The sequence below is a fragment of the Nannospalax galili genome, unplaced genomic scaffold, assembly GCF_000622305.1.
Source record: "Nannospalax galili isolate Female #2095 unplaced genomic scaffold, S.galili_v1.0 scaffold279, whole genome shotgun sequence".
NCBI lineage: Eukaryota > Metazoa > Chordata > Mammalia > Rodentia > Spalacidae > Nannospalax > Nannospalax galili.
The window spans coordinates 2,771,105-2,796,983 of record NW_008343971.1 but is presented as its reverse complement, the minus strand read 5'-3'; the positions used below and the strand labels follow the sequence as shown (position 1 = coordinate 2,796,983).

The 25,879-nt window shown below is 46.2% G+C and overlaps 2 protein-coding genes and 1 long non-coding RNA gene across 3 annotated transcripts; 2 read left to right on the top strand and 1 right to left on the bottom strand.

Moving 5' to 3' along the window:
• Positions 1-15: 15 nt before the first annotated feature.
• Positions 16-8,474, top strand: Retsat (retinol saturase). Its single transcript, XM_008840254.3, has 11 exons — positions 16-323; positions 2,160-2,342; positions 2,750-2,991; positions 3,912-4,113; positions 5,023-5,220; positions 6,254-6,373; positions 6,728-6,866; positions 7,309-7,418; positions 7,511-7,677; positions 7,851-8,010; positions 8,230-8,474. The coding sequence occupies exons 1-11, from the start codon at positions 155-157 to the stop codon at positions 8,367-8,369; spliced, it is 1,830 nt and encodes a 609-aa protein (XP_008838476.1). The 5' UTR covers positions 16-154; the 3' UTR covers positions 8,370-8,474.
• A 1,099-nt stretch (positions 8,475-9,573) lies between these two features.
• Positions 9,574-18,640, bottom strand: Tgoln2 (trans-golgi network protein 2). The gene is made up of 4 exons (XM_008840253.3): positions 18,506-18,640; positions 17,205-18,286; positions 16,016-16,099; positions 9,574-14,116 (listed from the first exon to the last, which is right to left on the bottom strand). The coding sequence occupies exons 1-4, from the start codon at positions 18,549-18,551 to the stop codon at positions 14,111-14,113; spliced, it is 1,218 nt and encodes a 405-aa protein (XP_008838475.1). The 5' UTR covers positions 18,552-18,640; the 3' UTR covers positions 9,574-14,110.
• A 124-nt stretch (positions 18,641-18,764) lies between these two features.
• LOC115071567 lies at positions 18,765-21,303 on the top strand. The gene is made up of 3 exons (XR_003850662.1): positions 18,765-18,852; positions 20,010-20,227; positions 21,267-21,303. It is a non-coding gene; the product is annotated as an uncharacterized LOC115071567 (long non-coding RNA).
• The last annotated feature ends 4,576 nt before the right edge of the window (positions 21,304-25,879 follow it).

Below are 25,879 nucleotides of genomic sequence, written 5' to 3'. Positions count from 1 at the left end.
CCATGATGGACAATCTTAACCAGCAGGCGTAGGTCAAAGTTGCTTCTGCCTTCCTGATCCCAAGGGTTGAGCTAACCCGGCGGAAACTCATCCATAAAAGCTGAGCTCTGAGCTCAAGCCCCGAGGACACGCCTCGGTGAACACAGGCAGCAAGATGTGGATAACGCTGCTGCTGCTGGCGGTGCTGCTGCTGGCGGTGCTCCGCAGAGTTTACGTGGAGCTCTTCGCAGGAAGCTCCCCGAACCCCTTCTTTGAAGATGTCAAGCGACCACCTGCGCCCCTGGTGACGGATCAGGAGGCCAGGAAAAAGGTTCTCAAACAAGGTCAGCGGGAAAGACCCTGGGGTCCGCGACTGCGCCAAGGCCTCCTCAGGTTTTCATCCTGCTCTTTCTAGCAGGGCCAAGCAGCAGTCTGGCATGGACCTCTGTGTCCCTCTAAGTACTGGGAAAACTTACTTGCACATAAAGGCGCCCTGTTTTAGTGCCCTATGTCCCTGAAGTCTTGGGCGTGGACGTTGTCCTTGGCACGCCAAGATACTAGAGTAGCCTTGTCCCGGCCCTGCTATTTAGAATCTGTTCAGCTCACCGGGTAAGAGAACTTCTACTTAGTACTAGAACCAATTTTCATGCAAGCTCAAGGGTGTGGGAAATTCACAGTGATTTTTGTGCCTTTACTTAGGCAGAATTACAGGTGTGAGCTTGGGCAGTAGTTTTTAAAGAACAAATCTTGCTGGAAGTGGTGGCATATACCTGTAATCTCAGTGCTGGGGAGGAAGAAGGAGCAGGATTGTCACAAGTTCAAGGCCTGCCTGGTTTGTATAGTAAGATCCAAGCCAGCCAGGAGCTACATAGCAAACCCTTGTCTCAAAAAAAAAAAAGCCCTAAGTGGTAGTGCATGCCTTCAGTCCCATTCAGTCCCAGATCTCAGAAGGAAGAGACAGAAGAGACAGGCAGATCTCTGTGAGTTCACGGCCAGCCTGGTTTACATATTGAGTTCCAGGCCAGCTACAGGGAGACCCTCTCTCAAACAACAACAACAAAACCCCAAACCAAAAACCAAAACAGTGGAAACCAGGGAACTGGAAAAGGACCCTTAAGAGGAGAAAAAAAAAAAAAGCTTTATGGGATTAGGAGAGTAATAGATCACAAATGATATGAAAGCGGAAGGGGGAATACTGGGGGTGGGGGACAGAAAGGGGGTAAGGGAGAGAGTCAGCAAAAACTAAGTATGTATGAAAATGCCATAAGGAACTTGGTACTCTGTAAGCTATCAATTTTTTTTTTTTTTAAGGGAGTCTGGGCATGGTGCTGCATGTTTTAATTCCAGCACTCCAGAGGCAGAGTTAGGTGATCTCTGTGAGTCTGAGGCCATCCTGGTCTACGTAGCAAGTACTAGGTCATCCAGGGCTATATAGTGAGACAGGGTCTCACTATTTTGTTATAGTATATAACAAAAAAAGGAAAGAAGGAGAGAGGGGACAGAGAGAGAGAGGGAGACAGAGAGACACAGAGAGAGAGAGAGAGAGAGAGAGAAAGAGAAAGAAAGAAAGAAAGAAAGAAAGAAAGAAAGAAAGAAAGAAAGAAAGAAAGAAAGAAAATGAATCAGTTGATCAGCTTGATCATCTGTTTAGGTGTCTTCCCACACCAGACTTCCTCATTTTACCAGTTTGGTGCTGATTTCTGAGAAACAGCTTCAGGCAAGCCTTTTCATCAGTCTGGAAGATCCACTATATCCCTATCGTCATTGGCACCTGCACACCCTTGCATCTTACAAAGAAACCCAGCTTGTGCATAGACAGTGTCCTGAGCCACCACCCAGCCCCCCTCCACTTCCTTGGTTTTTTTTCTCTTGCTCTCTGAACTTAGACGACAACATCTGTACCATTGCCATCCCCTGGAACTGGAGTTAAGGATGGTTGTTAGCCACTTCCATGTTGGTGCTGGGAACTGAACCTGGGTCCTCTGCAAGAGCAACCAGTGCTTTTAATTGTACACTATCTCTCCAGCCCTTGGATTACAGGCATCTACCAACATGCCCAGCTTGCCCTAGAGGTTTCTTACACAGTATGAACTAGAGAAGTCCTCTTTGGCTTCTCTGACTTTGCTACTTCCCTGCTCCTGTCTGAGAAGTCCACCATCTACCTCCTCCCTTCATTACAGCTTTTTCAGTCAGCTGCGTACCAGAGAAGCTGGATGCTGTGGTGATTGGTAGTGGCATCGGAGGCCTGGCTGCAGCTGTGATTCTGTCTAAAGCTGGCAAGAGAGTCCTGGTGTTGGAACAACATACCAAGGCAGGAGGCTGTTGTCATACCTTTGGAAAAAATGGCCTTGAATTTGACACTGGTGAGGCTTTTGTGGAAAAGGTTGGGAACATAACTCTGTCTTCAGGAGGCTAGGAGCACCCACTGTAGGGTGATTGGGCATTTCTAATGTTTAGAGGTCCTATCTTCTCTCTGGGCATCTCGATCCCTTGCTGATGGTCAAATTGGACAAGGATCAGGTGGTATCTGTTTGGGCATGTTCCTATAGAAAGGGTTCACAGCCAGGTGTGGTGGTGCATGGGGGGCAGAGGCAGGCAGTCCGAGGCCAGCCTGGTCTACATAGTTACAGGTCAGCTGGGGCTACAGCTGGGAGACCGTGTCTCAAAAAGACATGGACTCGGCCAAGTAGGGCAACTTCTTCCTTTGGGCACCTTTCCAGGGCCCAATCTCCTTGTCCCCGTGTCTCCTTTTTTTGCTGCCTCCCAACAGGAATCCATTATGTTGGACGCATGCAGGAGGGCAACATTAGCCGTTTTATCTTGGACCAGATCACTGAAGGGCAGCTGGAATGGGCTCCCATGGCCTCCCCTTTTGACCTGATGATACTAGAGGGACCCAGTGGCCGAAAGGAGTTCCCCATGTACAGTGGGAGGAAAGCATACATTCAAGGCCTTAAGGAGAAGTTTCCTAAAGAAGCAGCAGTCATTGACAAGTATATGCAGCTGGTTAAGGTAACATGCACAATGCTAGGGATCCCCATTTATTCCCAACCAGACTTAGCTTTATCATTGGTCAAGTGACTGGTGGGGAGGGACTGGAGGTGGGGAGGGACTGGAGTTGGGGAGGCAGGAAGGAATCGTCACATCTGTTCTGAATTCAGTGCACATTGCAGTCTGCCTCTGCTCTGCCTGGCTCTCCAGCCGCCACCCTCACTCTGGCCTCTGGAGGGCACCCTGCTCTCCTCCCTGGATAGGCAGGCTTCCAGGAAGTCAGATATCCTCTGAGATGAACTAGATTAGGGCCTTTGTTGTTTGGTTTGAGATAGGGTCTGTGTAGCCTAGCTGGCCTCACACTCACTGAGATCCACCTGCCTCTGCCTCCCAAGTGCTGCTATGACGCCTAGCTTCCAGACTTAGGTTTTTGAAAAGGAATTTTAGGGTTGGGGATGAAGCTCAGTTGGCTAGTATGAACAAAGTCCTGAATTTGATTCCAAGAATCCCATAAAGTGGGCATAGTGGCACACATCTCTTTTTCCATATTCCCAGCACTTGGGGGTAGAGGCAGGATTAAGAATTCAAGGACATCATCACATAGCAAGTTTGAGGTCAGCCTGGGATATGTGGGACACTGTCTCAAAAAAAAATTTTTTTTTTCTTTAGTGAGACACAGTCTTGCTTTTATAGCTCTGGCTGGCTTGTCACTGTATAGCCCAGCTCAGCCTCAAACTCATGGCATTCCTCCTGCTTTAGCCTCTCCAGTAATGGGATCACAGGCCTGAGCCACCATGCCTGGCTTTTTAAAAACAACTTTCTAAAGTCCAGATTCTGTAAAGTTCAGGTATGAGTAAGTGTTGCTGGGTCTGCAGGCCAGTGCAGGCCATTGGAATGGTGACTGTTGGCAATGGTTCCCCCTCCTTACACTTTTTTCACAGGTGGTAGCCAGAGGAGCCTCTCATGCCATTCTGCTGAAGTTCCTCCCATTGCCCCTGGCTCGGCTCCTCAGCAAGAGTGGGCTGCTGACTCGTTTCTCTCCATTCTTGCGTGCATCCATCCAAAGCCTGTCTGAAGTCCTCCGGCAGCTGGGGGCCTCCTCTGAGCTCCAGGCTGTGCTCAGCTACATCTTCCCCACCTACGGTATGTACCTGCTTGTCCTAGGCTCTTATGAGGTGCTGCCTTCCGAGCTCTTTCTTCCCCAGTCTGCCTCGCTGATTGAAGGGGCAGAAAAGAGCTGTGGATAAGGCATGAGCAGTCTGACCCTGGCTGGATTCCGGTAGAAATTCCAGTATCTAGAAGATTTATTCTTTTTCCTTCCCTTTTCTTTTTCTTATTTTAATTTTTTTCCTTTTTCCAGACAGGGTCTCATGTATCCCAGGTTAGCTTTGAATTCACTATGCAGTCAAGGATGACCTTGAATTTCTGCTCCTTTTACCTCCACCTCCCTAGTGCTGGGATTGCAGGCATGCACTACTACATCTGATTTATGTGAGGCTAGAGATCAAACCCAGGGCTGTGTGCGTGTTAGGCAAGTAGTCTACCAACTGAGCTAAATCCCCAGTAAGAGTTCTCATATTCTCTCTCTCTCTTCTATAATACATTCTCACTTAGTCTTCAGGCTGGTCTGGAACTCTCTATGTAGCCTACTCTGGCTTTAAAACCACCTCTTCCTGCTTTAGCCATCCGTGTTGAGAGTATAGGCATGCACTATCATACCCTGCTCAAGTGATTTTTCTCTTCAGCCAACAGTCAGTGCCCACCTTGGTCTTGGCAGCCTGGTGGTTTTCAAGGAGTATACTTCCTTAGTTCTGGGATTAAAGGTGTGTACTACCATGCCTGGCCAGGGAGTATATTTCTATTCCTACCGAGCCCAGTGTCTGTAAGGTACCCCATGTGCGGTGAAGACAGCTCCTTCAGTGGCCCTGGGCCTTGGGGAACATGTGGTTCCTGGGATGGACTTGTGTGGTCTCCCACAGGAAGCCTTGTTTCTTTCTGAATGGTGCCGAGTGCCTGTTCATCATTTCTTCCCTTCTCTTCTTCCTTCTGTAGGTGTGACCCCCAGCCACACCACCTTCGCCATGCATGCTTTGCTGGTTGACCACTACATACAGGGGGCATATTATCCCCGAGGGGGTGCTAGTGAGATCGCCTTCCACACCATTCCTGTGATTCAGCGGGCTGGGGGGGCTGTACTCACCAGGGCCCCTGTGCACAGTGTGTTGCTGGACTCGGCTGGGAAAGCGTGTGGTAAGAGCCCTGCACTTTGCTTTGGGGTCACTGGACTGGGGTGGGAGTGACCTGGGGTCTCCCTATATATAGATGAACCAGCTTCCTCATTCAGGATAAGAGGCTAGAATCTGGGCCTGCAAGATACCTCAGGGCCTGACATCAAAATTACTCTTTTAGGGGTTGGCAAGATGGCTCAGTAAAAAGACACCTACTGCCAAACCTGATGGCTTAAATTTAATCCCCAGGACCCACATGGTGGAAGAAGAGAATTGGCTCCAAGTTGCTCTCTGACCTCCACATGCTGCCCAACCCCCCAAATAAGTAAATGTAGAAACAGTCACAACAAAAAACCCCACCTACCCATTTTATGAAAGGTCAGGTAATAGTTTTGTGAGTGGCCAGAGATGGGGTTGGATGCACAGAAGGCTTCAGCAACTTTGGAGTTTCATGAAGGTTGATTCATCATTGGGGAATATTTTAGACATAGAACTCAATAGCATAGGAAGGCCTGGGACTTGTGTTCTCTGGGGACGGCAGGGTGTGGCTAAAGATAAACAAGTCACGAGTGGGTGGAAAGAGCTAGGGAAGGTAAGCATAGAAGCCTGTGTAAGGAGGGCTGAGTGTGAAGATGCTTCCCTGTTTGAGTGTGCCTGGGGCCAGCTCTGACCAGTGGCATTCTAGGTCTGAAAAGGGGCCTAAGCTAGGAGACAGCTGGGTAAATATGGCTCTGCTAATGCTTTAAGACAGGCTTTTAAAGACCTTGAATTCACTAGATGAGAATGGTTTTAGAACTCCTGATCATCCTGCTTCTAGTTCCCAAATTCTAGAATCACAGGCATATGCCACCATACCATGGCTACAATAAATGCTCCAAGTGGGTTTTCTCTTTCCTGGATTTTTTTTTTTTAAATGGGAATTGAACACAGCACCTCACATGTGCTAGACAAGTGCTATGCCACTGAGCTACAGCCCCAACTCTTGAGAGCTGGAAGAGGTTTTGGGCCCTCTTCCTAGAACTCATAGAACCTCAGCCAAACTCTTGTGTCTTCAGGTGTCAGTGTGAAGAAGGGACAAGAACTGGTGAACATCTATTGCCCCATTGTCATCTCCAGTGCAGGAGTGTTCAATACCTACCAGCGCTTACTGCCAGAGAGTGCCCGCTGTCTGCCAGGTAAGAGACTGGTCTTCCAAGTTCTTGACATTTCCTCTCTGGAAGCTGAAACTCCACCTAGGTGATGTTTTCCCTGTTCTTGGGCATCCCTCTGACCTGTGACTAAAGGTGCTCTCAGAGCAGAGGTGGTAGAGTTGGAAGGGGAGGAATTTGAGGCTATGTCTGACCTAGCCAGGAGAGAGAAGAGCAGGTCCCTGCCAGGATCACGTGAAAAGAGCTGTGAAAGTGGCAGGACTCTGTTCCTGCTGGCAGTTGTGGATGAGATGATGGAGCATTCTGAGGCTGCCGGGCAGGCAGGCAGTGGCTGGCTGGCTACAGCTGCCTCAGTGTTGACCTCACTGGCTCCATCTGTAGGTGTACAGCAGCAGCTGAGTATGGTGCGGCCTGGCATGGGAGTGCTGTTGGTGTTCATCTGCCTTCAAGGCACCAAGGAGGACCTACAGCTGCAGTCCACCAATTACTATGTTTATTTTGACACGGACATGGACAAAGCGTAAGATGTGGCTGGAGAGGTGGCCCAGGGGATATCTTCCAAAGGACCCAGGTTCAATTTCCAGCACCCACATGGTAACTAACAACTGCCTGTAACTCCTGATTCAGAGGATCCACTTCTGTCTTCTTTAGGCATTGCATGTACATGGTGTACATTCATGCAGGCAAAACACTCATACACATAAAAATATTTTTTTTAAAAGATGTGAGGGGGTGAAGAAGAGTACTGGCACAGGGCCTCAACCCTTGAGGCCTCAGCTTCCACCTTTGGTATGGTTCTGGTTATAAGCATTAGGACGTGGCTTGGGAGGATTCCCACAAAGGTTTTTCCACACTGAAGTTGTGCCTCTACTTCACCCCGTGGGGAGTCCCTGGGATAACTGTCCTTTGGGTGGTGCTGGTGGCTTTGAGGAAAAAGACAACCACACACCCCTCACCCACAGGATGGAGCGCTATGTCTCCATGCCTAAGGCAAAGGCTGCACAACACATTCCTCTTCTCTTCATCTCCTCCTCATCAACCAAGGACCCGGCCTGGGAGGAACGATTCCCAGGTAGGGCTTAAGGTCCAGGAGAACTGGGTATGGGGGCTGGGGTGGGGCAGGGCAGGGCCAGGCAGTGGTAAGACATGGCCTTGTACTCACAGATCGCTCCACAATGACTGTGCTGGTGCCCACGGCCTTTGAGTGGTTTGAAGAGTGGGAGGAGAAGCCAAAGGGCAAGCGGGGTGTTGACTATGAGACCCTCAAAAACACCTTCGTGGAAGCATCTATGGCAGTGGTCATGAAACTGTTCCCACAGCTGGAGGGCAAGGTAGGAGCTAGCATGCAGCAGTAAAGGTGACAGGCCATTTTTGTCCTTTCCCTAGGAGACCCAAGGATGGACAAGGCACCCACCCATATTGGCACTTGCTCATTCAGGGAGGAAAAGATGGGACTCTTGCAAATTCCCACATCCACCCTGGGTCTGCTTTTTTGCCTCCTCAGGTGGAGAGTGTGACCGGAGGATCCCCACTGACCAACCAGCACTATCTGGCTGCTCCCCGAGGTGCCAGCTATGGGGCTGACCATGACTTGAATCGCCTCCATCCTCATGCAATGGCCTCCATCAGGGCCCAAACTCCTATCCCCAACCTCTACCTGACAGGTACATTACCCTGCTTTGCAGGATCTGGGCCCCCTGGACCGCTGTTTCCATCCGCAGACCTTGCCACTCCCTGCAGTTCCCAGACCAGAAGCTGGATGTGGTCCTGGCCCTGATCTGAAGCATCTCTGAGTAACCCTGACATTGAAGGACGGACAGGGAGCCTTGCCCTGCCATTCCCATGTGGGTAGACATTCATAGGTCTCTGCTCTTGCCTTCTAGGCCAAGATATCTTCACCTGTGGGCTGATGGGGGCCATGCAAGGGGCTCTGCTGTGCAGCAGTGCCATCCTGAAGCGAAACTTGTACTCAGACCTGAAGGCTCTTGGCTCAAAGATCCAGGAACAGAAGAAGCAAAAATAGTCTGTCCAGGGATGAGTCAGAGGAATTGCAACTTCCCTTAAGGCCTCCTCTTGCAGTAGTTCCTTGTACAAATAAACCAGTTTTTTGAGATCTATATAAATCAGAGTTCTTACCTGGAGTTCTCTCCTTTTGCACCTGGCATTTCTACTAAAGGTCTAGCCTGGGCTGCACAGCCTTGATGGCTCATAATGGAAGAATCCTCCCATCTGTTCTCCACCTCAGTACTCCACCCCTCCTAACTCTGACCAAGGTTCAGTTGTGCAGAACCCTTGAAGGTGTTGGCTAGTAGAGCAGGTTGGCCCAGTCCTACCCTGAAGCTTTTCGCTCTCATCCATTCAGTGCTGAGCTGGAGTTCTACACTGTCAAGGGAAGGACAACTTAGTGAGAGTTTAGCCAAAACCCAGACATGGTCTTATTGTAGTTCCATAGGTTTAACAGTTCTCCAGTCTCTTGGATGGAAAATGCCTGTGGCAGGCTCAGCATGGTTGAAGAAAATTCAAAATATAACCAAGCCCCGGGTTTAGCTTATGATTGGGGTGGCAACTCTTCTCAAAGTGCCAGTGCCAAGTCGCCTTCAAGGAACTCAATACCTTGGCCCCAAGCCTTGTCCTCTTTCCATATGCCAGGAGATGATGTTAGTACTCAGGACAGACTGGCCAGGCCTCACGGCTGAAGCAGGCAGAAGGAACATTCCAGGCCAAAGACATAGCAGAGGATGTTATCGAGGCAGCAGAAAGCCCCATAGAGCAGCCTAGCTACCTCCTTGACTAGAAAACCAACCTGGAGAGGAGGATGGGGGTAGAGAAGTGGATTGGAACACAGACAGCCAGCCAACTAATTCTGCACAGAGCCTAGGGATAGCTTTGTGGTTTGCTGGCACATTAAAAATTGAGTGCTGGTTTTCTGAACTGCTTGGAATCAGAATGCTTCTGTGTTTGCTTGGTTTCCTTCAGATTTTGGAATATTTACATATACATAATGAGATATCTTGGGGGAATGGGACCCAGGTCTAAACCCCAAATTCATTTATGTTTCATATACATGACCAAGAATAATCTTATGTAGTATTTTGAGTAATTGTGCACATTCTACATCTGTCATGAGTTCATGTTGTCACTTATAGCTTGTTTTGGGTTTTAGAGTATTTTTTTGGATCTCAGATTAGGGATGCTCAACCTGTATGAACAGAAGTCACACCTTTCACTTAGGTCAGACTGAGGTACCAGTCTTATCAGTCCATTTTAATATAGTATTAGTACCATGTAGTGGTTTCATTGCTTTAATATCTGAAATTTATTTTGGTTTCTGTTCACTAGTGGCATAAAACTACATTGAGATGGCATGTACAGAAGCTCAAATATACTGAAAAAATATGTGTCATTAAACAATAATAAGCTTTAAAAAAATAAAATTAAGCAATTAGATTTGTTACAAAAAAGGTGAAACTATAGGACTCCATGGCTAACAGTGGCAATCTACTAATTGGGACAAAACAAGGCTAACAATTTCAACAAAACAAGACTAACAATTTCAACATTCAATCATTTACTTAACAGCAGTCTGGTGAATTAAATTCCTATCAGAGTGTGAGGGTGCCAGCTTTGTGGGCAATTTGACATGCTATGCCAGCTGATGCCCAGACCCTACAGAGGAGTTTCTAAGCTGAAATATTTAGGAGATTCACATTTCAATTGAGGTGCTAAATGAACTGAGTCACCCTTGCTCTGGATGTAGTTATTAAACCTCAAAACATCTTTAAAGCATTCTTTAGCAAGGCAATATCAAATGCAACCTTCCTAGTAAGGGTTTTCAGAAGACAGCCTGCAAAGCCATAGGACCTTGTGGCTAGCATACCCCACTCCAAGTTCATGCAGTCCAGGGCATGTGCAAAAGCACAGCACACTCCAACATATGTATCAGACTACCCTGGGGAAGAAAAAGCATGGCCGCTGGGGAAATTCCAAAGGGTACTAATTCTATCACCAAACACCTCATCAAAAGCTATCACTAGGGAGAAACATGTCAGTCTGTCAGGTCTTTCTAAGTTGTTCTGCTCTGACTCCCAAACCTGAAGTAGCTTCTATAAACAATATCCTCAGTAATTCACAGCAGTGAAGCTATTAATAAGCTAGGACTGAAACAGACTCTCCTTAACCAATCGCCCTTTAGACAAAAGATGGGCAAGAAAGCAAACCTGCAACAGTCTAGGGGGTGCTTCCCGAGGCTCTGTGTGCTTCCTACATGCCAGCCCAGCCCCTAGCTCGGACGCCTCACCTGGTTCATCCCCATCCACATTCTAGGCAAACATGCTTCATGTATTTTCGCTTCAAAACAACAAGCATCTTAAAAATGAGTTTTCCTTTGGTGGGAACTGACTCCAGTGCCATTTCTCAAGTGAAACAAATTCCACTGTACTTTGCCAGCACAAATATTTCTCAGTAGCCCAAAGGGTTACGCTTCATGAACTCTGTGACAATACTTATGTGTCCACTTGCTATCCATCTTTTGGTTCCTGAAACCAACCTTTCTTCCTGCCCATCAAGTCAAGATCTCAGCAACCAGTAGCCAGAAAGAGCTGTGTGCGCCCTCATTTCTATCTCAGCAAGATGTCATGGAAAGAAAAATCCTCCAAGACCCCCGATGTCTCCGAGGGCTGTCACAACACTTGGCAGATGTAAACAATGTCAAGCACTCTCTCTCAGAGCTTAATTTCTTGGTGAGATCAGAGCAACTTCAGATATTAAGTCCTCTGTCATGCTAAGTTCCCAAATGGACAGGGGTAGCATTAAGAGCTATCAGAAAGCTGGCTGTGGTGGCTCACACCTTTAATCCCAGCACTGGGAGGCAGAGGCAGGCAGAACTCTGTGAGTTCAAGGCCAGCCTGGTCTACGTAGCAAGTCCTAGGCCAGCTGGAGCTATAGGGAGACCCTATCTCAGAAAGACCGGAAAAAAAAAAAAAAAAAAAAAGAGCTATCAGAATAGAATGGGGGAGCTAGGAAGTAACATGGAATGTGGGCTGAGCCCTGCAAAACAAGGTAGATTTGGGTAAGCTGAGAGAAAAGGGAAAACCTAACCACTGGACAACCCAGGAAGTTGGAATGTGGAGGACACGATGGGCGCATAGGCGAGAGGGAACCTGAGGAAGGAAAAGCCCAGAAGGAATCCTTCTGCAGAGTCCAGAATACTAAAGCATCTACAGCTTCAGAAAGAAGCTCCAGACCAGGGCACACAACGCAGAAAAGTCACTGTTTTTCAAACTGACCTGAGAAAAGGGTTAGGAGAATCAGTTCAGGCGGATCCTGAAAATTAAAAAGTTGAACAGGTTGGGCGTGGTGGCGCACATCTTTAATCCCAGCACTTGGGAGGCAGCGGCAGGCAGATCTCTGTGAGTTCGAGGCCAGCCTGGTCTACAAAGTGAGTTCCAGGCGGGGCTACTGGGAGACCCTGTCTCAAAAAGGAAAAAAAAAAAAAAAAATGAACAGAAAAGTACAATGGATGCGGGTGTGGGATAAGGGAAGTAAGCAAAGAGGGAAAGGCTGTAGTTGGATACACTTTCTTTAAAAATTGGATAGGACTTGAGAAAAATGGTAATTTTCAGTATGGAGTTTTCAGGTAATTAAAGAAATTGGGCAAGTGAGAAGAGAGCTTGAGGGCTGGAGGACAAACTCAGATTGTGGTGCTAACAGCATGTAGCTGAGCTATTAGCACATAGTATGACTGGGTTCTTGAGAGGTAGGCCAAAGATGAGGCTAGGAGTCACTGAGAGAATGAAGAATAGATGAACTTCTGAGGCAGACAAAGCAACAGAGACCTGACTCTGGAGGTCGTCTCCCCACCAGCATAGGGTAAGACAAAGCAGTTTATGAGACACTCACAAAGAGAATGTCAGTGCGCATGGCCCATGGCACCGAATCCTATCAAGTATAAGAGCAATCTTCGGGATGAACCTTTGGATTTGGTGATCTGGTTAAGTGAATGACCATTAGAAACAGTAGAAAGACAGGGACCAAAGTGAATCTGTAAACATCAGGAAAGAACACACAGCAAGGCCATGGAAAGGACACTTATTAGAGCAGAATGGTGAATGATTAACAGGAAGGACATGGGTGAGGGAAATCTGGCATCATGCATGTATGCAGGCTGGAGGGAAGGAAGGTGTTCATGTAGATGGGCACAAACAGAACGCCTGAGGAAGGAAGGGAAGATAGGAGAACTAGAGAGGTCTTAGGAAGAGCTGGTGGGGCCTCAGAAGATTTTTCAGGCTGAAGAAAAGTAATGTAAGACTTGTGTACAGCACAGAGAAGACCAGTGAGGAGCACACAGTCCTTATCTCCAGAGTGCTACCTGCCAAGAATAGCAGCTTAACTCCAGGTCCTATGTGCTATTAGCTCGGTGCAAGACGACGCAAGGATGAGTTCTTCTTCCAACTGGACTCTGACAGCACAGAACTCACCCAGTTTCTCTCCTTTCCCACACTCTTTCCATGTCCCTAAGATTAGATGAGAATCTCTTCTTCAGGCATGACCGCACAGACTGGAGTCAAACTTCAGACACAGCGTAGTCCAAGACACTATCCTCAGTTATCCCAGGGACTCTACTAGAGTTCTTAAAGTTTCACGATCCAGCATGGGAGAGAAAAGATTCTTTTACTAATCACTTTAGCATCTTAGATTAAGGTAAACTGTGCAGAGTGTACTTAGTTCTTAGGTGTGGGTATGTATGTATGTATACGTGTGTTAAGACTCTATATTAGGCAATAAAGGCAAAATAGAGTTTGTGGAGAACATGTTTTGTGCAGACCAAATCTCTCCATATTTTCTTGAGCAAATCAAGGCCTGCCCTTTTCCAAGGAGCCCCTTTTAGCGTGACTATGAAAGAACACACTTGTTAAATGATAATTATCATATTTTTAAAAAATCTGATAGGACAGTGGCTTTACTTCCAGAAACCCCAAGCTCACTTTTTGTTGTGGTTTTTGGAGACAGGGTCTCTAGCCCAGACCTTGCTATGTAGACCAGGCTGGCCTGAAACTTACAAAGATTTGCCTGCCTCTGCCTCCCAAGTGCTGAGATTAAAGGTATGTGCCAACAGGCCTGGCCCAAGCTTTTTTGTGCTAGTACAACCAAAATGAAGCTGATTCACCTTTTCTTGGGTATAAAATACCAGAAAAATGCATAGAATTTATGTAGATGGGTCAGACTTGATGATGACAAAGCAGTCTTTAAGCTTGCTGTTTTGGTTTGCTGCTGAGGTCTCTAGAGAGAATTCCATGTTCAAATTATCCCTCTGCTGGTCAGCATTTTGCCATCTTCTACATCTTTTCTAGGGCACAAATCCTTCAAACAGGCATTAAAACAACGCCTCTACTTGCACAATATTCTAGAGCTGCAAAGATGAACTGGAAGGACTAAGCTCACTTCCGAGTCAAGGCTAAGGGAGAATGGTCAGCAGTGTAGGCTGCCCAGGGCTGGGGTCCCCTTTGCTCATGTTTCACATATCTCCTCTACTCACACTCGAAGGAAGAAAGGATGATGGAATATACCAGCGAAAGGGAACACGAAAGTAAATAAAATATCACCGGAGTACAATGTCACCAAAGTGCAGGTGCAAAACCTGAAGCAACCCGTCTCTGCCAGTCTGGACTTGTCACCAAACCTCAGAGGGGGTCACAGTACTTTTCATTTCTCTTGAGTCGGAAACAAATCAGCAGTGAGGACAAGGTTCTTGCAGATAAAACAAAATCAAAGCTGAAACGAGAGCAACACAATCTGTTGGTGATGTCATCTTTTCCAGAGGAAAACACAATATTGTGATTTGAGAACTGAGATTCAAGGGGAAATATTCAGAATTAAGACAAACCGACCCCCCCACCATGAAACAGCAATTAATAAAAATAAAAGCATATGAATCACATTAGTTTGAAATAGAACATATTAGAAAGATTTATTTAGCTGATGTGGATGTGATGGTTCAAGCCTGTAATCTTAACATTTGGGAAGCTGAGACAGGAGGATTATGAACTTGAGGCCAGCCTACCATCTAGACTACACAGAGTTCTAGGCTATCGTGAAAGACCCTGTCTCAAACACACACACATACCTGTTAACAGTTGATGGAGGAGGAAGAGACATTTTCTTCAGTGGGTAACCACTAATAAGATGCCCCATGCTCTTCTAAGTAACCTTAATCAAACTCATTGGGTTTCTTTTTTAAAAAGGAAAGGCTGGGTGTGGTGATACACACCTCTGACGCTAGCACATACACTTTTATTCCCAGGACTCAGGAGGCAGAGGCAGGTGGATGTCTGTGATTTCAAGGCCAGCCTGGTCTACATAGTAAGTTACAGGACAGATAGGGCTTTATAGTGAGATTCTGTTTTCAGTTCCAGGGGATCCGATGTCCTCTTCTGACCTCCTTGGGCACTGCACAACATGGGTCCACTTACATGCATTCAGGCAATACACTGAGACATGGGTGTACTTTCATACGTACAGGAAAAACATTCATACACATAAGAAATAAATAAAAATTTAAAGAAGCTGGAGAGATGGCTTAGCAGCTAAGAGCACTGGCTGTTCTTGCAGATGACCCAGGTTCAGTTCCCAGCACCCAAATGGTGGCTAACAATTATCTGTAACTCCAGTTCCAGGGGATCTTGATGCCCTCTTCTGACCTCCTTGGGCACTGCACGACATGGGTCCACTTACATACATTCAGGCAATACACTTAGACACATAAAATAAGACTAATAAAAATAAAATAGTTTTAAAATGATGCTTTGAACTGAGCAGCTTACTCTACAGCTGGTGTTTATTGAACTGTGTCCTGCAGAAAGTCTGGGAACAATTCACATCTGGGTCACCAACTGTTCATTGCCAATGCCCTTTCTATTGCTAAATAGGATGAGGCAGGCACTATGCCTGCTGGCAGCCACCTGGTGTGAGTACACAGGTCCCACCTGTGAGGAGAGCCTGGTTCAGCTCCTGGGACCGAGAGATAGAAGACAAGCTTCTCTCCCTGGCAGAGGCATTCAAGAGGTTCAGCTCGAAATTTTGAATGCAGTACTGATTCAGAGTACCACTTGAGGCCTATCTTCTGGGCTCATTTGTTTTCAGAGAGTTGTTATCGACTGCTTTGCTCCCTAAACTCTGCAAAGCAGCATTTGGTGTTCCCTAGAAATGCAGACACACAAGCTTTATCTCATACTTACATGAATCAGATTTAGCTCTTGATTTGTTTTGAGACAGGGTCTCACTATTTAGTCTTGCTTGACCTGGAACTCATTATGCAGACCAGGCTGCCTCAAACTCAGAGCTCCACCTGCCTCTGCCTCCTATGTGCTGGGATTAAAGGTGTGTGCCACCACACCCAGATTTGGCCTTTTATTACAGCTTTCAAGGTAATTCATGTTTATTAAGTTTGTGAAGACCTGGCATACTGCAAAAGAAGTCTGAGTCTATGGAATTACTATCAGATGCTGGTGTTGCTACTAATGTGAGTGGAAATTTAGGAAGAAAAATCATGTTTCTGGGCAAGCTTGTTTATTTGTCAAGTGAGTAAGTGGCATTCCCAGAACTGGCAGTGGCATTCCCAGAACTGGGTGCCACCTGAGGTTGCACAGCCCTCCCATCGACCTGGCTCCTTACCTTTAGGTTCAAACGTTGGTAGTCACTGGCCTTTGGCCGCCTAGTGACTTTGGATCGTTTTCCTTCTAAAGCAAAAGCAATAATCTGAGGAACAGAAAAAGAAAATATATTAACATTTGGCTCTGTGATGATTTCAGTTTTGAAATCAGAAGAAGTTAATGACCCTACTTTAGGGTTCAAATCAGGGCCTTGTGCAGACTAATGTACCAGGCCTGGGATATAGCTCTATGGTAGAGTGCTTGCCTAGCATGCATGTAGCCCTGAGTTCAATTCCCACCACCCGTAAATAAGTAAATAGTGTAAAGATTTTTAAAGGGACTTAATTACATCAAGATCCTTTACAGTACTTAATAAGAAATGACTGATGGAGGCTGTAGCCTGTGGAAGCCTGTATAATTAATGGAGGGGAAACAAAGATCTGCCAGGCTTTCCCATAGAGCTCTAGGATTGATCTTTTTCCAGATCATAATCACTGATTTTTGTCCTATCTACAAATAGTCCACACTTTGCTTCAACTTCACTCTTCCATGACCACACTCATCATGAACATCTGGATGGAGAACGAAGACTGCATTTTTACCAATGGTCCTTTCTCATTCTTTATAGCCATATGCCCAACAGCCATCAAAAAAATGAACTCTCCAATTTAACCAGGTTACTGAGATTATCTTCTACACTCTCAGGACTTACTGGGAAAAATACAATCATTTTGTCATCAGAGTGGTTTCTAAGGGACATGGTGTGTGCATTTGTAGACCTGCTTCTATTTATCCTTACAGGGAAGTCCCTGGGCCTTTTATTATTGGTATCAGACACTATGTGACTGAAAATATTCTTCCTGTCACTACAGATGAGAGAGAAGTTGGGAAAGTAAGCCAGAAATGGTAAAGTGCCTCAGGCATGGACAAAGATAAAGGTAAGAGGTCTATGTGTCAAGAACTCAGGTTTACAAAGGTTGCAAATGATCTGAGTTCAAAGTATGGGAGGAGATCCCAATTTAGGTCAGGTCCAACTTGGCCCTTATAGCAACAGAGGAAACAGGTCACATGATGAAAACTCATGATTTACAAAACTAGTTTCATAAGCCCTAGCAGGGTCTGAGGAAAAACTGAAGTTGATTTAAAAATCTCCAGAGTGGGCTCACAGGCAGAGACAGGCACTTGCCCAGGAACCAAGCTTCTCCTCTTACCTTTCGTTTGTTGTGGTAGGCAATATAGAGGACAGCAACAAGAACAGCCGCAGTCACCAGATATGCAAAGAAGTGGCTGCTCTCTGCATTGGCACTTCCAGGATTATCCTTGTAAGAGTTATCCTCGCTATTCACAGGATCCAGATGTGTCCCTTCCCGGTTCCCACTGAAGGAAGGGCTCAGCACCTTTTCATTCTCTTCTTCAAGAGGCGAGCCCTCTTCAGGCTCTGTGTCACCTTCTTCAGCCTCCTTAGGATCCACATCTTCAGTAGGCTCTGAAGATTTATCTTCTCTTTCCTGAGTCAAAGGGAGGTCAGAGGCCACTGTCTGTCTCTCCCCAATCTCAGTTTTAGAAGTATGCGCAGATGACGGTTCTTTTTCAGGTAGGTGGGTCTTGTCATTCTTGGGGGTCTCCTTATCTGAAGAGGGATTGGAGATCAAAACATCTTTTGGGGATTCCTGCGCATTGTCATGGGGCTTAGGGTCTTCTGGCGGGGTCTGCTGTTCAAGGCCTCCTGACTTGAGATCAGATATGGCGGTCTGCTCTCCGGACCCAGCCAACTTGGGATCAGTTGCGGTGGTCCGCGATTCATGTCCGGCTGACTCTGGATCAGCTGCAGGGGCCTGTGCTCTGGACTCTGGATCCGTTGCAGTGGTCTGCGCTCGGGGCTTGGCCGACTCGGGATCTGTTGCAGCGGTCTGCGGTCGGGGTTTGGCGGACTCGGGATCTGCTGCAGCGGTCTGCGGTCCGGGCTTGGCTGACTCCGGATCTGTTGCAGCGGTCTGCGCTCGGGGCTTGGCGGACTCGGGATCTGTTGCAGCGGTCTGCGCTCGGGGTTTGGCCGACTCGAGATCTGTTGCAGTGGTCTGTTCCTCGAACCTGGCCAAATCGGGATTTGCTGCCTTGCTCGGATCCCCAGTTTTGCCCCGGACTTCCTTAACGGCTAGCTTTTGCTCGATCAACTTGAGGTCTTCGTGTGAGAGCTGGGGCGTGGGGAGATGGTTGGAGCCTGCGGAAGGCGTAAGTGGTGGATTTTCTTTTCCCGGGTTGGCGTCTGACTGAGAAGGGGCCAAGGGAGCTCCTGAAACAGGAAAAAGCAGTAAGCCCGAGGAAGCAGCGACCTGGGAGAGAAGGGGACTGGACCGGAAGACCCGAGGGGTGATGGCCGAATGGGAAGGTGGGTTTTGACCGTCAGATGAGGGTCGGGTCCGGTAGGGAAGAAGCCAGGCCAAGTGGAGACCCGCCAAGGTGAAGACATGGGACCTGGGGGACAGGCTGTGCGGTGCTGAGGGGGTCTTACCCGTCCCTGCGACACGCAGCAGGAGCAACGCAACCAGGAACCGCATCCTGAAGACTACGCTTCCGCCTTCTACTGCTGACGCCAGAGCGGCACGCGGGACGAGCAGTGCGTGGTTCCTCCCTTTCCGGTGCGGCGCCCTTCTCTCAGGAAGGACGGGGCTGTCTGGTGAGGCTGTCTGTCAACTGCTGTGCCTTCCGCTGGCGCGCGGGAAGTCAAGTCCAGCTCTTTCAGCCTTTTCTCAGCAGCCCCAAAAGCTCAGCACTGTCTTTCCTGTTGACGCTCCTCGCTTTTCTGAGACTGGTCCGACCTGGCAGGAGCTCCGTCGCTTTTCGTGCCTGTGACGCTGGGTGCGGTGCCTCTCCGCCTCCTCAGCCCGTATTCCTAACCTCCCCCCTGCTTACCCCACTGCACTCTACAGCGTGCTCTGTTCAGGTCTCCCGGCTGGAAACAAGCCCACTCCATCACTTTCGCCTAGCCCTACTCCCTCTTTACCGGAACTAGGGCCCTCTGAACACACCAAGGATTTTTTTATTTTCTTTCTGAATTTTATCAATTTAAGATAGTATTACTGTGTAGCCAGGCTAGCTTTAAACTCCTGCCTCCTGAGTGCTGGGAATCAGATGTGTGTCACTACACCTCTCTCAGGCTACTTATAGTCTCCCTTTTTAAAAGGAGCCGGTCCTGGTGGTGCACGCCTTTAATCCCAGCACTCGGGAGGCAGAGGCAGGCGGATCTCTGTGAGTTCAAGGCCATTCTGGTGTACACTGCGAGTTACAGGCCAGCTGGGGCTACAGGGAGACCCTGTCTCAAAAAGACCAAAATAACAACAAAAAAAACCCCAGTAAATAAATAAATAAATAAATAGATTTTAATTGAGAGAGAGCAAACGTGTGTGTGTGTGTGTGTGTAGGCCAGAAGAGGGCATCAGGGTGTAGGATCTTCTGTAGCTGGGGTTACAGGAAGTTGTGAGTCCCCTGATGTGGGAACCAAATCCTGGCCCTCTGGACAAACAAGTACTTTTAACTAGGAGCTACCTCTCCAGCACCAGCATACCTCTCTCCCTTGCCACTCCCTTCCCTATTCCCCTCTGAGACAGACAGGGTCTCCCTATGTACACCAGCCTGGCCTCATCTCACAGAGCTCTGCCTGCCTCTGTCTCCTGGGCACCAAGATTAAAGGCCCGTACCACTGAGGCTAGCGCTCTCATCTTTTATTTTATATATATATATATGTGTGTGTATGAGTGTATTGCCTACATGTATGTAAGTGTGCCCATGCCCTGCCATACCTGTGGAGGTCAGAAGAGGGCATGGGGTTCCCCTGGAACTGGAGTTATGGATGGTTGGTGCTGAGAATTGAACCCAAGTCCTCTGCAAGAGCAGCCAGTGCTCTTAACTGCTGAGCCATCTCTCCATGCCCCCCCTTTAAAAATTTTTTTTATTTCTATTTTATGTGTGTGAGTGTTTTGCCTGAAGGTATGTAAATTCTGTATGCCTGTATGCAGTGGCCTCAGAGACCAGATGATGGCGTGGGATCCCCTGGATCTGCAGTGGTTGCTGGTCAGCTTGTGGATGACGGACCGTCCTCTGGAAGAGCAGCCAACCGTGATTAATCACTGAGCCATCACATTAGACCCATAAAGTATTCTGTAGCTCATGCTGGCTTCTAACTCTATGTAGAAGAGGATGATCTTGAACTTCTGATCCTCCTGCTGGATTATAGGTTTGTACCCCCACACCCAATTTATGTAATATTGGGGATGGAACCCATGGCTTCCTGCATGCTAGGCAAGCATTCTGCCTACTGATCTACATCGCCAGCCCAGGCAATATTTCTTTTTCTTTTTTTTTTTTTTTTTTTTTTTTTTTTGGTGTTTTTGAGACAGGGTCTCCATGTAGCCCGAGCTGTCCTGGAACTCACTGTGTAGACCAGGCTGGCCTCGAACTCATAGAGATCTGCCTGCCTCTGCCTCCCGGGTGCTGGGATCAAAGGCGTGCACCACCAAAAAATATATACATTCAGCTGGGTGTGGTGGCACACACCTTTAGTTCCAGCACTGGGGAGGCAAAATATATATATATTCAAAAATTCTGTCTACCAATCTACAGATTACCATTTATATTAGTTTATTTTGTCCTCATCTGCCTCATCTGGTGGTGCTAGGTTGTTTAAACATGTTGTTTGAAATCATTTATGTACATTTGTCAAGCTAGGTGTTTTTGTTTGTTGAGACAGTCTCACTGTGTAGCCCTGGTTAGCCTAGCACTCATTTATGTAATATTCAAAAATTCTGTCTACCAATCTACAGATTACCATTTATATTAGTTTATTTTGTCCTCATCTGCCTCATCTGGTGGTGCTAGGTTGTTTAAACATGTTGTTTGAAATCATTTATGTACATTTGTCAAGCTAGGTGTTTTTGTTTGTTGAGACAGTCTCACTGTGTAGCCCTGGTTAGCCTAGCACTCATTTATGTAGACCAGCTGACCTTGAATTTGCAGTGATTCTCGTGCCTGCGCCTGCCAAGTGCTGGGATGACAGTTGTCCTCTTGCATTCCTGGTGCTATGGCCCAGCTATTCTGGAAGCTTAAGACAGGAGGATTTTTTTTGAACCGACAGGAGTTGGAGGCCAATCTGGGCAACATAGTGAGACCCAGTATCAAAAGATAAATAAGACTTTAATTTTAGAGCATACAGTCTGGTGAGGTTCATAAATACTGATGTGTATCCATACTTTAATAGTTTTTTTTCTTTGAGATAGGCTCTCACTATGTAGCCCTGGCTGGCCTGGAAATCCCTATGTAGATCAAGTTGATTTTGAATTCAGAGAGGTCCACCTGCCTCTGTTTCCCGAGTGCTGGGCCTAAAGGCGTTCACCATACACCTGGCTTGATCGTCAGTCTTAATTGTCAACTTGATGGGATTTAGAATCACCATGGAAACAATTTTCTGGTACGTGTCCGTAAGAGATTATCTAGATTAGGATATATGGGTGGGAAGACCCACCGGAAGACCCACCCACTTTAAATGTGCACAGTACCTTTTTACAGCCAGAGTACTGACCTGAATGAAACAGCGAAAATGAGCTAAGCACAGGCATTCACGGCTCTTTGCTTCCTAACTGTGAATGCAATGTAACCAGCTACTTCCTGCTCCTGCTGCCTTGACTTCCCGGTCATGGACTGTGAACCCTGAAACTATAAGCCAAGTAAACCCTTAAGTTACTTTTTCAAGTATTTTGTCACAGCAATGAGACAAATAATATACTTACATTCCAAGAACTGCCAAGGAAAATATGGAAAGTATGAAAATATGGAAAGTTGAGGAATGAACCATGGAACTGAAGACTGAAGGTTGTAGTTCTTGGGAGAATAGTGAAAGAAGAAAAGGATGAGGTTGAATTGCCAGTGAGTTCAACTGTGAACCTGGTATTCTGTGTAAGCCTAAAGACCAGGCTTGATAGGCAACAAGAATGGCAAGAGGAGGCTGGAACAGAGCCAGACTGAGAAATAAATGATCTATGCAGCAGGAAATAAGTCAGTTGACTCTGGTTGAACTTTAAATTGTTTCCCCTCCTGCAAAAGAGGACTATAGTCACGGGGAGCTAATACTCTGTGTGGTACCTGAGTGCAATATTCGTTATATGATGCACAGACCTAGTTGGCTTAAATTCTTCAGAATTTCAAGAAATAGTACATGGCACAAATGCAGTTTTCAGAAACAAGTGCTTCTTCTGTTATTTAAATAAAAACTTTATTTTTAAAAATCTTAATTTTGTGTGTGTGTGTGCATGTGTGTGTGTGTGTGTGTGTGCACATGAGCGTGCACAGAAGGCAAGAGGCATTGGATTGCCCTGGAGCTGGAGTTATGAGCCACCAACGGGGGTGCTAGGAACTGAATGTGGGTCCTCTGCAGAGCAGTGCATGCTGTTAGCCACTGAGCCATCTGTGCAGCCCCTCAAAACCTCTTAATACATCTCTCTTGTAAACACACACACACACACACACACACACACACACACACTTGCTCTTTCTCACCCCTCTCTACAATAATGAAGAGAGAATAAAAATCACAAAGATGTGAGAAATCTACCAGATTATTTCAGGAACCTGACTCTAGCTCAGTCAAAGCCCTAAATCCAATCCCCAGAACTAAAAAAAGAAAAAGAAAATCTCCTTTAGAATGTTGACTTTACTTTGGTTAGAGGAAGTGACTTGGTAAATGAATCTTTTCTGAAAGAAAATTCTGTCCATCTGCCTTAAAATAAATGTTTGATTAACATTTAAGGATGTTGTCTTAGTGAGGGTGTGTGTAGGTGGGGACGGCAATGGCAAATTATTAAACCTGACCTGGTGTCCACACTACTAGATAGGGAGAAAGAGGTTCAGATTAGGCAGGGTTCTCAGTAAAAAACAGTAAAAAGAAACCATTAAAGAGGTTTAAGTATGGGCAAGATGTAATCAGAGTAGAGAATGTTTGGCTATTACTCTGGTTATATCAGGAAGAATCTACTTTGCAGGAGGGAAGAGAGGTTTAGGGTTAATCATTTAGTACATTGTTGCAATAATCCAAGTAGTCCCAGCAAAGGAACAGTGAGAATGGTAGCAAGTGGTCAGACTGAGATGAGATTGAGAAGTAGGACCAACATGGTTTGGAGACAGATGGTAAAGAGAGCAGGGGGGAAGGCAGGAAGGAAGAAAGGGGACTGCTTTCTCACTGAGGTAGGGACCACTGATGGATAACCAGGCTTGATGAAGTGAGCATAGAAAATGAATTTGTGGGGCTGAGAGATGGCTCAGCATTTAAGAGCACTGGCTGCTCTTGCAGAGGACCCAGGCTCAGTTACCAGCGCTCACATGGTGGCTAACAGTAGTCTAGGGGATCGGATACCCTTTGATGGCCTCCACAGACATTGTGCAAAAAGGTGCACTTACATACATCAGGTAAGACATACACATAAAAATAAGTAAAATGTTTTGATTTAAAAAAGAAAATGGGGGCTGGAGAAATGGCTCAGCAGTTAAGAACACTGACTGTTTTTGCAGAAGACTCAGGTTTGAATCCCAGCACCCACATGGCAGCTAACAACTATCCATAACTCCAGTTCCAGGGGATCTGACAGCCTCTTCTGTCCTCCGTGGGCATTGTACGACACGGGTGCACTTAACCTACGTGCAGGCAATACACGCATACACATAAAATAAAAATAACAAAAAATATTTTTTAAAAATTTGTTTCTGATCAATTGCTTCTTTGGTTTATCTGATTTAAGATGATTGTGAGGGGGACTGGAAAGGTGGCTCAGTAGTTAAGAGTGCTTGCTGCTCTTGAACAAGACTCAAGTTTGGTAGTAGCCACAATGGGTGGTTCACAACCACCTGTAACTCCAGTTTCAAGGGATCCTCTTCTGGTCTCTGAGGGCACCAGCATACATGTGCACATACAGACAAGCAGTCACACACACACAGATAAAATAGAATAGATAAATCTTTTTAAAAAAGTGATTGTTGTTGGGCATAGTGCCGCATGCCTTTAGTCCCAGCACTCGGGAAGCAGAGGCAGGCAGATCTGTGTGAGTTTAAGGCCAGCCTGGTCTGTACAGAGAGTTCCAGGCCAGCTGGGGCTTCAGGGAGACCCTGTCTCAAAAAGATAATAAATAAATAAATAAATAAATAGGTGATTGTGAAAGAGCCAAGTGGAGATATTAGTGAGGTATCCAGAAAAGAGAGTATGGAGTTCAAAGGCAAATATAGGAACCATTATCTTAACTCAGTATTGTTCAAAATATGATTGTTGCTTGGCTTGGTGGCACATACCTTTGATCCAATACTTGGGAGGGAGAGGCATGCAGATCTCTGTGAGTCTGAAACTAGCCTCATCTATACTGTGAATTCCAGGCAAGCCAGGAGGACATAGTGAGACACTGCCTCAAAAAACTTTTTTAAAAAGATTGTTAATAGCCGGGCATGGTGGTGAACACCTTTAGTCTCAGCACTTAGGAGGCAGAGGCAGGCAGATCTCAGTGAATTCAAGGCCAGCCTGGTCTACATAGTGAGTCCAGACCAGCTGGGGCTATAAGGAGACACTATCTCTAAAAAGACCAAAAGAAAAAGATTGTCAATGGTTTAATAAAAAGTAACATGTATTTATCATAATTGTAACAGTTTTCTTACTATTAGGCATCTGGATTGTTTTCACCTTTTCATTGCTAGTAACTCTGTGATCAGGCACAGCTTAGGTTCCATGCTTCCTAAAATGAGAAGACGCTCAGAAAGACTGAGCAATCTACTCAAGACCACATTATTTTTTCTATTTTATTTTTATTTTTTGGTCTTTTTGAGACAGGGTCTCCCTGTAGCCCCAGCTGTCCTGGAACTCACTATGTAGACCAGGCTGGCCTTGAACTCACAGAGATCCGCCTGCCTCTGCCTCCCGAGTGCTGGACAAAGAATTATGCTGCATTATGGCATTTTTCAAACAAAATTTGTTTGGGGTTTTAGTTGCTTTTTTTCTTCTCCCCCAACGCCCCCCACCCAGCACTGAGCATTTTCAATCTATCAAATCTATAGAAGGAAAAGGGCCCCTGACTGTTGTTCTTGTGTGTGCATGCATGTTTATGTGCATATGTGCAGAGGCCAGAGGACAATTTTTGGTGTTATTCCTCAGGCACCACCTACTTCTTTTTTTTTTGAAGCAGGTCTCTCATTGGCCTAGAACTTGTTAAGGAGGCTAGGCTGGTTGGACAGGGAGCCCCTGGATCCACTTGTCTGGGTCTCCCCAGCAGTAGGATTCCAAGTGCACATTACCACACCCAGCTTTAAAACATTTTTTGATCTATTTACTTATTTTATTTTATGTGTATGAGTGTTTTGCCTGCATGTATGTAAGTGCATCTTACACTATATTGTGCAATGACCTTGGAAGCCAGAACAGGGCGTTAGGTCCTCTGGAATTAGAGTTATGAATGGTTCATTAGCCACCATGTGTCAGCATGTCTGGCTCCTGACTTATTCTTTAATACTTAATACTTTTTTCTACTTTACTTATACTTTAATACTTGTACAAATAATTCACATGACTGTAGACAATTTACTTAATTGCTTTATGTATTAGTTTCTTTATTATAAATTAGGGATAACAATGTTGACATTAGATAAATTTGTGTATAATATTTAACACAGTTATAATTAAGATTATAAAATTTATTATAATTAGTATGCTCACTATATAAATGTTAGAAAATGAAGACTAGCCTAACTAAGAACAAAACATCTTTGATCTAGAGCTGTCATTATGAATATATTTCTAGTCATATATGTGCATATGATAGTTAACTGAAAATAAAACAGGTTACAAAACTACATATGCAAATCC

Coding starts and splice junctions, on each gene's coding strand:
- Retsat (XM_008840254.3), top strand. CDS start 155: ATGTGGATAACGCTGCTGCTGCTGGCGGTGCTGCTGCTGGCGGTGCTC. Junction 2,992..3,911: donor AGTATATGCAGCTGGTTAAG/GTAACATGCACA, acceptor CTTTTTTCACAG/GTGGTAGCCAGAGGAGCCTC. Junction 7,678..7,850: donor TCCCACAGCTGGAGGGCAAG/GTAGGAGCTAGC, acceptor TTGCCTCCTCAG/GTGGAGAGTGTGACCGGAGG.
- Tgoln2 (XM_008840253.3), bottom strand. CDS start 18,551: ATGCGGTTCCTGGTTGCGTTGCTCCTGCTGCGTGTCGCAGGGACGG. Junction 18,287..18,505: donor GCTGCGTGTCGCAGGGACGG/GTAAGACCCCCT, acceptor TTCCTGTTTCAG/GAGCTCCCTTGGCCCCTTCT. Junction 16,100..17,204: donor CCTACCACAACAAACGAAAG/GTAAGAGGAGAA, acceptor TCTGTTCCTCAG/ATTATTGCTTTTGCTTTAGA.